Source organism: Catharus ustulatus, chromosome 3, assembly GCF_009819885.2.
Source record: "Catharus ustulatus isolate bCatUst1 chromosome 3, bCatUst1.pri.v2, whole genome shotgun sequence".
Taxonomy (NCBI): Eukaryota; Metazoa; Chordata; class Aves; order Passeriformes; family Turdidae; genus Catharus; species Catharus ustulatus.
In genome coordinates, this window is record NC_046223.1 from 4,731,211 (window position 1) to 4,746,919 (window position 15,709).

The 15,709-nt window shown below is 44.6% G+C and overlaps 1 protein-coding gene across 2 annotated transcripts in view; it reads right to left on the reverse strand.

Moving 5' to 3' along the window:
- Positions 1–15,709, reverse strand: part of PAK5 (p21 (RAC1) activated kinase 5) — an 82,967-nt gene that overhangs the window by 14,917 nt on the left and 52,341 nt on the right. For both annotated transcript variants that reach the window (XM_033053652.2, XM_033053651.2), the window contains one exon: positions 2,969–3,766. In XM_033053652.2, coding sequence (XP_032909543.1) covers positions 2,969–3,766 — 798 coding nt within the window. The remainder of the gene's footprint in view (positions 1–2,968; positions 3,767–15,709) is intronic.

A 15,709-nucleotide genomic window follows, 5' to 3' on the forward strand; every position in this document is an offset into this window, starting at 1 on the left:
TTGCACTCTGGTGGCAGTGATGCCTGTTACATGCTGCACACAGAGCTTGTTCCTGAAGGGACCCCTCCCCACGAGGAGGCTGCCTGGGCAGCCTTTCAGCCGAGCGGGTGTCCCCGCACGCTCTGCAGCGGGACTGCGGCACAGACACAGCCACAGCCCTGCACCAGAGCCCACATCCCTGACTCCCAGCAGGATGGACTCACCCCACTGTGACATGCAAAGGATTTCCATCTGATCAGGCTTCAGTTTGCCAGGTGAAAAGTGTAGAAGGGATGGTCTGTAAATCACACTGAGATCGCAAAGGCAAAGGTTACTCTCTTGGTGCTTTGCTGGTGGAAATCCTCAAGACTCCCTGTTTCACACACAGAGGTGGCAGGCAGCACTCACACAGAGCTGTTGGCACATGAATGGGAAGATAGGGGAAAAAAAGGAAGCAGTTTCTGACAGTAAAGGCTTGCCCCTGCCTTTGTCAGGCTGGAAATGTCCCCGTGGTAACAGAGGAACACAAAGGATGATGGTGAGAGACACCTCTGCTATGTTACAGCAGTATGAGGTAGAAAAGGGGGAGCAGATATCATGGGCCCTTGAAGGAGGGACATGAGAGGGTCACAGAGAGCTCCTTCTGGAAAACGACAGGGAAAGGAGCTTTGAAATAATAGGGCTTGGTGCCAGAAGTTAAGAGGGCTGCCTGTGATGAAGATGAGGGTAAAAAAACCCCATGCAGTACAGAGTGGCCCAAAAATAAGCCAATCTGGCATGATGAATTTGGTATTGTGAGACAACTGAGATGGGACATCAACTATGTGTGGGGAGGGCAACACAGCAGACTCTGCAACTTCATGCAGGTGTCCAAGAGTTAGTCTGCAGGACAGGAGAGCAGGTGGGAGCCAAATCTGAGCCTCTAGCTTCTTACACCTTCACGGTTCCACTGCGCAGCAGTGGCCAAACTCAGGTCAGGGCAAGTCTTCTGATGTAACAACTCTGAAAACCCTGATGATGAAACAGGGTAGACATGTGATTTATCTGACATCTCTTACCTGCAAATAATATTGACATAAATCTGCTCTTCACATTTACAAGCCAAAATGAACGTCCTTGTTAAATGCACTTTGATGTCACACATTTGTGCCTGCAAACTTTTTCACTTACTTTTTCACTCCTTTTAATTATACTTTAAATCAAATCTTATTTGTAAAATATCTGATTTGAGATCTGACTCTCATTTAGTAAGCCCATTTGATGAACCATTATTTTACTTATGCCTCCTTGAAAAGAAGATTCTTCAGCAATCATCCAAGACAAGAAACTTCTATTCACTTCCAGAAGCTGTGGACAGGTTTGGGAGTTGAACTGCATTTAACAGTGAATCATCAAGTTTCAATACTCCAAGGTTGTAGAAGTCTTTTGCTCTGAGGAGAGGAACAGCTCACACTGAATCTTGCATAGAGGCGTATTTTTTTAAAATAAAAGTTGTCACTGCATTTTATTTTTCAAAGTGCTGGAATCCTATAATAAACACCTGTCTTCTGCCCTATTGATTGGTGTAAAACTGGCAGAAGCAGGTGCTACAGGGTCTCTGAATTACCGGATTTGTCCTTCTCCTTTCTAAACTCTGACAAAACAACTGATTTCAATAAAGGAAATGGCAGCTAATCCATCCCAGATTTTTCTCCCAGCTTCCAGAATCCACACTGAATGACACACTAGTGCTAAATTAACTACCACACATGCTCCTCCCAGCACACCCTGAGCTTTGGAAAGGTGCCTGAAGAGACTTGATAACTTTTCTACTCCCCCCAGGATTTATCCTCAAGCTCCAAAGCCCGGCTCTGTGCTTCAATGGAAAAAGGAAGGAAAAATGCACTGCACCATGGTAATGGCAAAGCAGACAAAACCTGGAAGCATGACACAGGCAATCCTCCAACAGGGATACCATGGATCTGCAGACCTGGCACTGCAGCAGGACACAGCCATATTCTCAGAGCACACCACCAAATGCACTATCATTAGAGCAGAAAGGATCTCACCATTGGCAGTCACCCACCTCAGCATGTGAAAGTCACAGCAAACTCAGGCTTGGAGAAATGCTTGGTGCCTGTTGCTAGGGGAACTCAGTGATGTTCAGTGCAAACTACTTACAAAAGGTATCTCTTGCAGAATGTTAGATGCTTAAGAAGGTCATCATGGTTGTGTGACTAGAGGTGTGAGGAAAGCACTCCTCTCTGAAATGAACAAGTCATCACAGCAAACTGTTGCAAGCAGGGTTGGAAAGCTTATGTAGGTAACACACCTCATGTGGCAGAGCAGGGACATATTTGTGTAGAGGAGCTGCTTTTAGATAACATGGTTGAAATGCTTTCTTGCACTTTAACCTTTTTTTAAAACTACATATAAAATGCCTTGGGTGAGATCAGCTGCTCTGATTTCATTTCAGTGCTTAAGAACAAAGCAGAAAGGAGTAAGCCCCTACTATGAGCAATGAAGAGCTAATAAACCTTGTGATATAAATACAATATAAATACTGAAGCACAGAGGTTTCAGCCTTGCACAGTAACCATTCAAACACAGAAGTATCTGATATACAAACCAGACCAGTGTCTCATGTCCTGCTGAGATTTGCTCAAGTGTACCAACTCTGGAAGCTACAAAAAACTGCACAGGTCAAAGACCTTGTGCTTCTTGGGAATTTCATATAAAATCCCCAGAAGATGGGCATCTCCAAACCTGCCTTTTAAAAAGTGTCTTAAACCCACTGGTTCCTGACATCCATTTTCATACACCCAACTAAAGTGGGCAGGTTTCCACACCTGCCAAGGAGCAGCCACACAACCCTTGGGACGTTACCAGCCATGTTTAGCATCGTGTGCCTGAGCACGGCTCCTTGCCCCTAATTTTCACTTCCCGCACTCCCCTTGTTGAGAGGCTGATGCCTGCCCTGGCAGCACTGTCCCCAGGCAGGTCAGGTTACCTTGGGAATGCCGGCTGCAGTTTCGGACAGGCGGGGGTAGGTGTAGGAGCTGTAGGAATGTCCTTGCTGGTGGGCTTTGAAGGCGCTTGCTCCGTAGGGCATGGCCGGCTCCTGCAGGCCGGAGCCCGACCTGGATCTCTGCCTCATGGCTGGCTGAGGGCTCGCAGGGTCCACATAGGATGACTTTGGCCTCTTGTCATAGTCATCCTTGCTCAGGCCATGTCCCCAGTCACTGTCACCGTAGTCCAGCCTCTCCTTGGGGCACTCGCTCTGCACCGACACTCGGGACGGGGCGTAAGGAAAGGAATCTCTGTAGTCCAGGGAGGATCCGCTGGGGATGCGCTGGTACTCCAGCTTTAGGCCGCCGTATTCCAGTGGTTTGGGCTTGCTCTCCAGGTGTGCATGGTAATCTGGGAGGAACCTGGAGAGGTCTGACTGCAGGGGTGACACTTCTGAGTAATAGATGTCCCGGGATGTCACCTTCATCATGTGCCCGTTCTGCTTGGCGGCGTAGCTGCCCTTGTAGTACCTGTCCAACTCCTCCCCGTACAGAGTCTTGTCTCGGTATTTCTCCACGACATAGTCTGTGGTGGTGTCTGACTCACTGGAGTACTGAGAATATGTGATGTAGCCATTTTCCTCCTGGTGCCTTGGCACGTGGTTTGCATTTCCTTGGTGGTGGGTGGGAGGACTTTCCTTCCGCAGGGAATTGGATCGTGTCACTGAGATATTGTCAAACTCCTCCAGCAGGCCATTGATTGAAGTATCCTTTCGAGGCTTGTTTCCTCGAACAATAGTCTGGGAATTAAAAAATTGCTTTGATTAAATACTGATTTTTGCTTAGTACATCATTAAAAAAAAAAAAAAAAGGAAAAAAGTCTGTGATTCAACCAGGAATACCTGTAGAAATGTCTTATGTTCTTCAGTCACATATCTCATTGCTAAAAAAAACCTCAATAAATAATTACAGTAGGACATGAAGAAATGTTTAAATTCAGTGTAGGTCACAAGCTGGGATTTGGCATACAACCCCAAGACACCTTCAAAAAGCCTAATTTCAGAGGTGGGTATTCAGCAGCTGACAATAGAGACATTTAAACCCACTACTTTTTTCATTGGTTACAATTCGGTTTTCTACATCAAGCCACACTGTTGAGCTGAATCTGATTTACAGGGCTTGGATAAGCTAAATGAAAATCATTCAGCGGTCACTTCTATGTGTTATTTTAACAAACTACTGGAATGAAAAGTAGCATATAGTTAAGCAGGTACTGCATTTTTTTGGTTTTTTTTTTATAAAACAGTATGTTTCTGAGTAGCAGAATCCCACTGAGGATTGCCTCTTAGTTAACTTGGCATAAAAGACACTTGGGAAAGAGGGAAAAGTATTTAACCCCAGCTCCTTGTAACACACAGCATCCAGCAAAGCACAGTGCACAACCATGGCTCTGGGACACCCATCAGGGATGCCAAGTGCTGGCCTTGTCTGTGTCCCACTATTGCAAAGCCTTCTATAGATCCCCCTACCCATCCCCACTCTGTTATGTCAAAAATACTGGTGCTCCTGGTAGGATGGGAGGCAAGCAGTGCTTGGTTACAGTTCTCCTTCAAGAAAGATTTTATTTTTTAGCCACCTGAAGGCTGTAACATGTGGCTGCATCCATTTTTCACCTGGGGACTGCCATTGAGTACCACTTCACGTTTACAAACACCTGACAAGAATAAGATGCACAGATTGGTGGCCAGGGTCATAAATCAGACAGGCTCTACTGGAAACACATTTGCTTTGCTGATTTACTTTGGCTAAATATCTCTGGCTGCATCTTACTTAACTCACTGAGCTTTTCAACAAGAGTTACTGTGGTCACCCCAAGGAGATTTCCCTCTCTGAGCTGCAGCCTGTGATGCACACAGGTGTATCAGGAACCAGGCAGGGATGGCAGGTGCTGAATGTGGAATACAGGACACCAATCATGGCATATCAGGTGCTGAATGTGGAATACTGGACACCAACCACGGCATATCAGATCCAGTCTGGTCACTTGCTCCGCACTCATTCCTTTGTTCCAAGCATAGTGAGGCTGCTCAACCTCTGCTTGAAAGCACACAGGGGTTCAAGCTTTGTTAAAAAAAAGCATTTCATCGCTAGTAAGATCACAAAATTAACAGGAATGTACTTCTCTGTCCCCCAGCAAAAGGCAGCTGAGAAAAGGCAGGTGAAAAGCAAAGCAGTCCTGACCTCACACTGCTCCCTGCTCTGATTTATGTCCGTAATTACTTGCCTAGTTTGCTATTTTGAAGTCAGTGGTACTGAAACAATAGGACAGCAAAAATACGGGAGAGCAAATAGATCACTCCTTTCACCTCCAGAGCCATTCAGCAGGATGAGAGGAATTGGTTTCATTCTGCTCCAGCCTCTTTGGCAGGATGACTGCACCATCATTCATATTTAATTATCACACAATAAACCAGCAACACTGAACAATGAAATGTTTATAATTGAAAACAAGATTGAAATACCCAACTGCCACCCCGCTCCCCTGTGCAAATGTCTGTAAACGAGGAGGAAAATGCCAATTTAACACTCTCCATGAGACTGGCCTTCACAAAGGAGAGGTTTCCTGGAGAAGCTGCCGTGGGTCTGCACAGAAGAGCCTCAGAGCCACAGGGAGCCCCTGGAGCAGAGTGGCCTCTTCCATTACAGGGAAGAGGAGTTGTCCCCTCCAGGCACATGCTGTCTGGAAGCAGGATTTTCAGACACCTTCAGAAGGAAGATTTAGAAGAATGCACTGAGTGTTTGTATGTTAGGGAATTCACTGGTGACAAATCCCTGCAGTGTGGGGATTTTCTGCAGACAGGTGCATGCGTGGGAGTAACCTTTTTGATTATGAGGAGTTAAAAATAGTACTAATAGCAAAATGATCTTACAGGAAATTCTGTGGGGTTTTTTATGAAAAAGCATTTGCCACCAAAGCCCCAGCCTGATGAAGCTGTCTTGGACAGCTCTGAGACCTCAGTGCTGTCTCATCCTGACTGATAAAGTTAAGGGGATTAAGAACTAAGCTCCTTTTCTTTTATCCCAGTATTTTAAGGATGATCACTGGCAAACAAGTGACTTGCAAGTGAGATGGCTGCAATTCCTATTGGCTTCAGATTATTTTCCATGAGAAAATGAAAATGGTCAGCACAGAGGGAAGATAAAACTTACCTATTCCAGAGGCACACTTTCTACTGCATAGTCAGTGTTTTGTTACTATGAATAATAACTATTCTAAATTATGATACTTATTTGTTACGAACAACAACAATAACAATAATAGTTCTCTTTGCTTTGGCTTGATTTTAAATTTTGCATTTCCTTTATATGGGAGGACAGATTTGGTGAGATGTCCCCAGGCTAAATCAGACAGCCTACACCAGTTTGATCTCTTCCAAGGAAGTATCTAGCACCATTCTTATAAAAAAAACTGTAGCATCCATGGAGAAGAAAATTTAGGAAGTGTTTCACCAACACCCTGTGAAATACTCTATATTGTTAAGTGTTTTGCTATCTGAATAGAATTTAAGATGTTTATACACAATTCTGAAGTACATTGTGTAACTCCTTGGTGGGCAGGACCATTGATTAGGCTGAAAAAACAAATTAATATCCCAAAGAAGGTATTGGTGTAAAGGAGTAATAAAAGTAATTGCTCCTTAAGAATGAGCAGTGCATCAAAATTAAAAAATTATATCAAGTAAGATGTTATTAAGAATAAAACATATATTGTACCATGTTAATTTGTTCTGAAGTGATTTACTAGAGAGAAAGTGTGTGCTGGGGGCTCACCAGCACCCACAGCTTTCCTGGGAAGCACAGGATTTGCAGAAAGAATCCTGAGATAGGGAGCTGCCATAACCATGGCCCAAATTCCTAAACCTGAGAGCTTAGTGTCAGACCCACAAGGAGTACTCAGGTTCTAAGGAATGACTTCAGTGGAAAAGTCAGACTGATGATGTGGGGTTTTGGTTTGGGATCGTGGACTTGGGAAATTTGAGCTCTAACTTAAAAAGCAAAAAAAAAAAAAAAACCTTGAAAGAAATGTAACAGAAAAGGGCTATCATGGAAAGAGATATAATGGCAATTAGTGTCATAGGAACTGGACCAGTTTTTCTAGTTTTAAAGGCTTTATCAACTGAAAAAAAATGTGAGGAGGAGTAGGGGATTCTGTCTTTCTATATTCTAGATATATTTACAGAGATTGTTTTCTGAATTTTTTTAACCACTTACTGGTCTTCGCATTTAAAAATGTAAGGAATTTTCAAGGTAGATGAAAGCAAAGTATTCTTTGTCAAGTTTGATGGGCTAAGATTTCCGAGGCCTTTGTTCTGTCTACTGAGATCATGTAATGGAAACCTGTCCAACACCTTGTCACACATGGAAAACCAGGATTGAGCCCTTCTACGGGCACAACTCCCACAGGGCTCCCCAGGGAAAGGCGGGCTCGGCGATGGTCGATACTCCATGGCTATGAAAGGACATTTTCCAGCACACTGTGCCATTTCCGAGGGATCAATATTCCCGCAGATGAAGGAGCGCAGGGGAATTTTCCACTCCTGTTCCCCTCGGCCATAAAATCAATTGGGAGCAGTGTCTGTGAGTTCAGGCTGGAGTTGCAGCTCCCATTTCATTGCCCCTGCTCTCTGGACAGGCTCCGGAGCGCGGTGACAGTAGACATCCTTCATGGTGCTGCTGCAGCGGCCTGTCCTGCGGTGATAAGCTATAATGGATCTGTCTGGGAGAGAGGCTGTCTTGCCTTGTTTTCAGGAGGAGATGAAAAACAGCTCCTGAGCTCAAATACTGTATTAACCTTGACAATAATGAAGTGGGTAATTAACTGTTTTGCCCTAATGCGACCTTGCATTTATTGTCTTTAGAACTACTATACTTTACACACTCGTTAAGAATATATCATCCTTTGTCCTCCCAGAGCTGCATTTGCAGGAGTCAATGGGGATTTTAAATCTCTGTGATGTGCACAGTGGAAAAAAAAGGAATTTTAAGGAAAGGTCACTCTTATAAACAGCCAATCTAAACTCTGATTTTGCCTCTAGCTAGCTTCTCCCCTCATCTGCATTATACATGAACTAAAGACACAGCTGAAAATCAGTTTTTTTTCTTAAGAAAAGGTGCATAAAGCACAGATGGTCAGAATAAACTAATTCTAAGTGATGGATGTGTTGGTAATTTATTTTCTTGTGCTGCAAGATATTCAAAGTATTTGAAGCTGTGTTCATGACACCACATTTTATTCCCAATGTAAACAAATATGAACACACTTGGAGAGAAAAACTGATCCTTGTCATCACTTCAGAAAAAAACCTCCACCTTTTCCTCTAAGAAACGGAGTTTTAGATCTGCAGCTGAAGGCATCAGAGGATCTGCATCTGAGCTACTCTTACCAGAAGTAAAAGTACAGTAATTTCACACATATAAGGTGCACCCTTTTGACTAAAATTTTGGTCTGAATCCGGAAGTGCGCCTTATACCCCGGAGCACCTTATATATGGACAAAGTTTGGAAATTTGCCAACCCAGAAGTGTGAGCCTGCAGCAGCCCTGAGCCGAACCGAGCCCGCCTGGCCCAAGTGGGGCCGGGGCCACCCCCGGCAAAAGCCCCGAGCAGGGCCGATCCCGCCCAGCCCCGAGCCGAGCCAGTAAACCCGGTGATCGCGCAATTCCGTTAGTTGCATGCGGATCCTCACTGCAAAAAAAAAGTGCGCCTTATACTCCGGTGCGCTTTATATATGGACAAAGTTCAGAAATTTGCCAACACCCAGAAGTGCGCCTTATACTATGGTGCGCCTTATACTCGTGGAATTACTATACTTAGAGGAGGAAGATTTTACTGTGCAGGTGACCACACAATGGAACACACTGCCCAGAGAGGGTGTGGACTGTCCCTCATGGAGATACTCAAGAAGTGTCTGGTTGAAATCCTGTGCCATGTGCTCTGGAGTAACCCTGCTGGAGCAGGGAGGTGGGACCAGATGATCCACTGTGGTCCCTTCCAAACTGGCCCATTCTGTGACTGTGTGACCCCAAAACAGATGGAGTCTCTTAAAACTCCTGGAAAGAGGTGAAAGCACAAAGCAAATGCCTGCTTTTTGCAGCAGGTCAGGGCCAACATTAGGTGGATCCTTTCCCTTGTGTGTGAGACTAAATTTCAAGGTTGAAGTGCCATCCTGAGGGCTGACACCAGGACTAGGCTCAGGGAGGAAGATGGGAGGTGAGAGATAAAGACTTGTTCATGTCTCCAATGGCTGACTGGAAAAGTAAACATGCTGCCAGGGAGGAAAAGGGATGGCAGCCGAAATCTCAGTGCCCCGGGAGCTCAGCCAGGAGCTGGGACTGCTGCTTTCAGGTAAACGGCTCCACTGGGCATTTAAGGCTTTTCTCCATGGAATATTCACTTGAGGACAAATTCAAAACTCAGAGCTGCTTTTCCAAATGACAGAGTTATCCTCCCAATCCTTCAAGATTCCAGTGAATCCTTAATTACACCTGCATGGGGAAGTTTCATGAGAAAGGATTAAAAATTTTTTCTGTATCTTCATTTTCTCTTTCCCCTAACTGGGAAGTTTAGGGCACTTGTGATTAGCCCGGGAAAAAGCCTTTTTGACAGGAACTCATCAGATCCATTGTGTGAAATGATGCTGGATGGGATACAAGGTAATTTATCACTCTGCACCCTCTGGACACTCCTGTGGGAGCTGCTCCAGTTTTGATCTACAGCCTGTCTACAAAACAGCTATTACTCAGAGTTAGTCACAAGCAATAGACAACAGACAGGAAAGTATGTCAGAACATCCCTTCCTGAAGCCTGTAATTTAGAGCTTGGTTTACACCTGGAAGCCTCAGAGTTTATATTATTTCTCTTATGAATTCCTTCCCAAAGCTATAAATTCTCACTCTCCCCATGAAAACAGTATTAGAAAAAAGTAATTGTTTTGGTATCCCACAGTCCCCTCCTTGGGGAAGGCATTCTGCAGATTGCAGTGGTGTTGGATGACTCAGCTGGGCCAGGATGCTGGGTCTCTGCTCCCTGGAACAAACTCTATATCACAGAGTCACCTGCCCAAACCAGGAGCACGAGACAGTGTCACCTGCCCCTTGCCATGAAGTGTCTAAGCACGTAATCCCATCTGATGAATTGCTCTAATCCCTTTCTAGGAGATCCATAAATCCCTGTTTGGGACAGCTCTTAGACAGGACCTTTCCTGTTCATAGGAGAAATTAAAGAGAAATGCAAAACCCCCCACGTAAAACTCAGCCAAATCAGCCTTTTGGGAGGGCAGGATGTGCCATGGCTGGGATGTGCACATCACCAGAGCTCACTCCAACTCACTGGATCAAAACAAAGGTACAGCTTGAGAGCAGTCTCATAAGCTTAACAACACTAGTGTCAGCTGTTTAAAATTCTTCAAAAGCAAAATAATGGAAAACTATAAAAAAGGGCTCACCAAAATGGCACCATGTAATTTCTCACCCTGCACAGCAGTTTTAAAAGTTGGTTTCCATAACAACAAGAGTAACGTTTCATTAAAATCGCATTCACTGGTAATTCTTTACACATCTTAAAATATAGCAACTTTAACATAACATTTAGTTTTAAAACACCACTCAAATATCTACATTCTAATAACTCTCCCTTTTTTTGTAATACACAAAAATGCTTCTTGTATGTAACTTGAAATTCTATTAGAGAATAGTAAAAGTTAAAAGTAATTATTCTAGGCCTACTTAAACCACATCTTCTCTGTGCCAAGTTTACATACATCCAAACCTTTATGCACACAGAGACAGATCCCTTAGACACACAACAAATAAGTGAAATGTGACTTTAAAGTTTTAATTTGAAAGAGAGTGTCTGTATTACTGATGGGTTAAACAGTACTTCAGGAAGAGGAGTGGAGAAATCTCAAACCAAAATATTTCTATTTCATGGGACTTAGGACCCTTCAAAATTTTCTTTTATCCAGAGATGGAAAGGAAAAGCACAATGTCCCACAAAATGAAATTCCTCAAAAAATGTTAGTCACAGGAATTTTGTGTTTCAGCTCAACAGTGCACAGAGTGGACCCACTAAACTAAAAAGCTGTATCAAACCACACCAAAGATTGCAATGTTTTGTCCAAATACTGGAAAAAATCTGTTCATCAATGTAACATTTTCTTGTTTTGCCAAATCAATATTTTCTGGCAGGGAGAGAGAAAGATCAGTGACCTGGGAAGCCTGATGAATCAGCAGGAGCAGCTACCTTGTTGTCCCCCTTTCAAAGCCATGTCATCTGCCAGTGCCTGTGTTAGTAGAATTGGGTTTCTCTCCCCCAAGGAAGTTGCAAAGCAAATTCAGTAAGATCTGCTGAGGTATAGATGTGGTCAGCAACTGCTGATGTGGTTTCCACGTCACACAGGATCCCATGGCAGTCATGGTAGAAATCCTGCAGAAGCAGCACCCCAGAGCTTTCCAAAAAGGCTGACTCTAGAGCCAGCTAAAAAACACAAAACAAATCTGGGGACATTTGGGGAAGATGACAGAAATCCCTCCCTTCATGAAACTCAACTCCACTTTTAGTTTTATAACACCAAGGCAGAAGCAGACATGTCACAGATCCAGGACCAAAGTTTGCACAGGCAGGGCTATGTGTGACTTACACAGGGTTTTGTCCAAATAAAAATAACAGAACCAAGGGCAGTTAATAAAAAGCACTGAAGCCCCAGTGTCTCACTGGTACCTCTGAGATCTGGGCTTGGGAGCCGGTTTGTGCTTGGACTACTGATCCACTTAGGGAGATGTGGGAATGTAGCATTCTGCACTACAGCTTGTCATCCTCAGCCACAATGCAGGAAACAGAAGATGAAGCAAGGGCTCGTGGCAATCCTGATGCCTCTTTCAGTTCTGGCATCAACACTTCCAAAGGAAAATACATGTCAAAAATGCATCTTAAACCAGGTACAAACTGACTCTGCTGCCCATCTGAACTTGGTGCAAACACTCGCCAGAGAAACTGCAGGGAGTGGGACAGCAAGAGGAGCCTACGGGGGCTTGGGTCTATCCCAAATGAATGCAGAGCTCTCTGCAGTCACATCACAATCATCAGCACCTTAATGTGCATCAGCCAGTCATCCTTACCTCTAACATCTGCAGTCTAGACTGTAACTTTTCCAGGTTTTTATGTGGGGGTAGAGTGAGGAAAACAAACCCCCATTTTCTCAACAAAGGCATGAGAAATTGCAAGAATTAAACACTTTCCCACTAGCTCCCCAAACACTTCCAGTTTGAGTGTTGGTATACTCCACAGGAGCTGTGGGTGTCCCACATGGTGTTGACACTGAGACACCCACTGCACTGTTTTTAGGGCACAGAGTCAGTATTCTACATCCATTTGTGTTTAGTACTGGGAACTAGTGGGACACAACACTGTGTGAGTCTTCCCAGGGCTGACACGCATTTAAAAGAAGCCCTTCTACAAACCAAGCCACATGCCATGATCACAGATTTCAATTTACAGGCCACAAAAGGGCTGGGGTGGGATTTCCATGGGGAGGGAAGCCCTGCTGTAGGTGGGTGGTGTGAAATCCAGTGCCCCACCCTCCCAGTCCCACTCACCCATACATTTCCTGCAATGACCACTGTGGTACAGGGCACTGCACACAGGGAATGCAGTCTGCCCTCGACCAGCACCCCCAACTAAAAAAGCTGAGGAGAGGGACAGCCTGTAATTCACAGTCTCACTGCAGCACAAACCGTCTTTGTAGCTCAGATGAAATTTCCCTGGATGAGGTTCCCCTCATGCCCTAAACATGCCCATTAACAAACACAAGGTTGATGGAGCATTAACCCAATTAATGATCCCAGTGCTTTTTTTTTTCCTCAGTGAAAGATTTTCTGGCTTCAGTTTGATTGAGCTTTCTGAAATATTTAAGTCAATTCCAGTGTGATAAAATTTTACGCTCGGGAAGTAATTGCATTCATCTGACAGCTCTGACAGTGGGGTACTTGCTCAGGAGGGCAGAGGCTCTTGGGTCACTCCACTGTGGCCAGGGTCATCTCCTGCTTTTAATTAAAACGAGGATTCTGACAGTTCGTTAATTTAGAAGAAACAATTGGAACCTTATAACTTTTGGCTGTGATCTGCCACAGCAAAAGAAGCTTTATATACAGCAGGTGCTTGAAGACAAAGACAACATTTCTGGTTCTGAGTGTGTCGGGCCAGCTCAAAGAGCTCCTGGTGCTCTGCAAGCCATGGCAGAGAGTTGTGAATTATTTTCCCACTCCATAAATCATCAGGCAGAGTGCAGAAGAAGATGTTGGTGAGTGCTGAGTGCCTCGGTCCCCAGCACTGCAGATCGATGGGGCTCATTGCCCATGAGCCCTGGTCAGGGCTGGGACAGTCCTTGCAATCTCAGCCCTGCAGATTTGGGAAGAGGAAGGGCAGGATGATGTGTGCAGAGCGCTGCCTATGTTGGCCAGGAAGGCACTATCAAGTTACAGCAGGAGAAGTCATCCAGATTTCAGCGTTCTTCTTAAAACACTAAAATTGTGCATTCCTGGCCACACACATGCAAGGGACACTTTTTAATCTGACTGATGCCTCTGACTACTTTGGACTTCTTCATCCTCTCCTGAAAACTCACTCCTTGCTTTCAGGGAATCCAGGAATTTGCACTGAAAAATGAAAACACAAAATAATTTCATCTGCATTGTAAATTGCAGCATTCTTTCTTCCAAGGAAATATCTTACTTTTCAAGGACACTCAAATGGGAAATGCAGCCATAGGAATGTCCTAAGGAAGCAGGACTGACTGCCACTGAGTGGTTTTCATCTGCAAACATGGACATGAAGCAAAAAGTGCTTCTGTACAGAAATCTAATGCTTAGGTCAAATTTACAAGACAGATGAGACGAAAGACACGAGGAGCTCCCTCAGCTAACATTTTAATTATTCCCTGCTGTAAAGGAGAAGTGCAAATCAAACATCTCCTTGATGGGAACAAAGTGAGGCAGGAGATTTCAGAGGATGCTCTGCAGCAGAGGTGAAGCACAGCCCAGCATGACAATCTCTCATGTACAAGCAACTGCTCAAACATTTCTAGGCTAATCTCGATTTGATTTGATTTGCTGGGCTGCATCGTCACCAAGTGCGCTCTGTCCTTGGCAGCAGATTGGTCCTGACACGCTTAATAAATTAATCTGCCTGACACAGAGCAGCTCCCTCCCTCCTCCAACCCTGCCAGACAGCACAGGAAGTCAGAGAGAAAAAGAAGGGCAGTACAGATGCTGCTGATAAGGAAGAAATGGGGCTGTCTCCTCTAGCCTGGGGTTTGGGATGGGAGTCAGACCTCACCTCCTTCTCCAGAGCATTTTCCCAGGGTGGATAATTAAAGCCTCTGTGTTTAATCCAGATTTCTATACCTATATATCCCACACTCTTGGAAAGTGCTGCTTCACATGGAAGCATAAACCTTAGCAATAAGGATCTTCACCAGCACAATGCTCAGTGAGAATCATTAACTGCAAACTAGGACACAGATACCAATTACTGTTCTGCTCAGACTACAAAACTGCAAAATTCAGTAAAATTCACAATCTTATGCTATGCTTTTAATTGTGTGATCCTGATAGCTAACTACTAATGCCTGTTGCATCTCAGCAATTAAAAAGCAGAAACATTCACCCTAAATACTTCTCTTTCATTCACTTTTCTCTCTCCAACTATCTGTATCTGAAATGCCCTTTTCTTCTGGCCCACACAATTCATCCCACAGGCAACAGAAAAGCCATTTAAAAGTCTCTGCAGGTAAGTCAGTGTTGTTCCCTGGTAATACACAGTGCTTGTCTGGTGTAATTGGATCCTGCATGAAGGGGAAGACAAGAAAGCTCAGCAAAGCACTTTTAAATTCCTAGAGAGCCACCAAAGCCCAGATCTAATCATGTCAGAGTAGGAGATAGAAAAAAGCACATTTATACCTGGAGCTTTGGCTCCACAGGTAAGTGGGCTGCTTGGCAGCAGTTTTTCCCCTCTGATCCTATGACTCTATTGAACTAAACTCTGCTGGGATGGAATAAAAGTGGCTGCTTAGTTACAATTATAGAATCACAGAATGGTTTGGATTGGAAGGGGCATTAAAGACTTCTATTATATGGCACATGGTTTAGTGGGACTGCAACCTGCCTGGTTTCTGTTCTGGGCTACTACAAGAGCTCAAAGCTCATTAGCAGATCTAGGGACAAGTCTGTCACTGAGATGTGCAGAACGTGCAGTAAACGACGACTGTCACTGCATGGATGAATGAGATGGAAGGAGTAAGCACTGCCCTAGTGCTAAGGTGGGCTGCAGATTCTGCAGGGCCAATTTCATGCGGAAATCCCCTCCACAGAGCTGTTACTCCGTGGGGTAAAGAACCTTCCTTGAGCAAAAGCCAGCAGGATCCCAAGCAGATCCCTGTTACTTCAGCTGTCACATGCATGGACGTGTACTTGCAGAGATTCCCTGCTGCCACCTAGTGTTTCCCAGGGCCGACCACCGACCAAACGAGCAGAGAATTTTCTAACAGCTTTTGATCTGAGGGACTTCAGCAGCACCACTAGAGGCTCTGCTGATCCATGGAAACAAAGCATGTCCCAGCATATGTCACCCCAGTTTGGCAAGCAGGAGCTCGCTGGACTCTGTGACTGATCTTGGTAAAACACACCCAG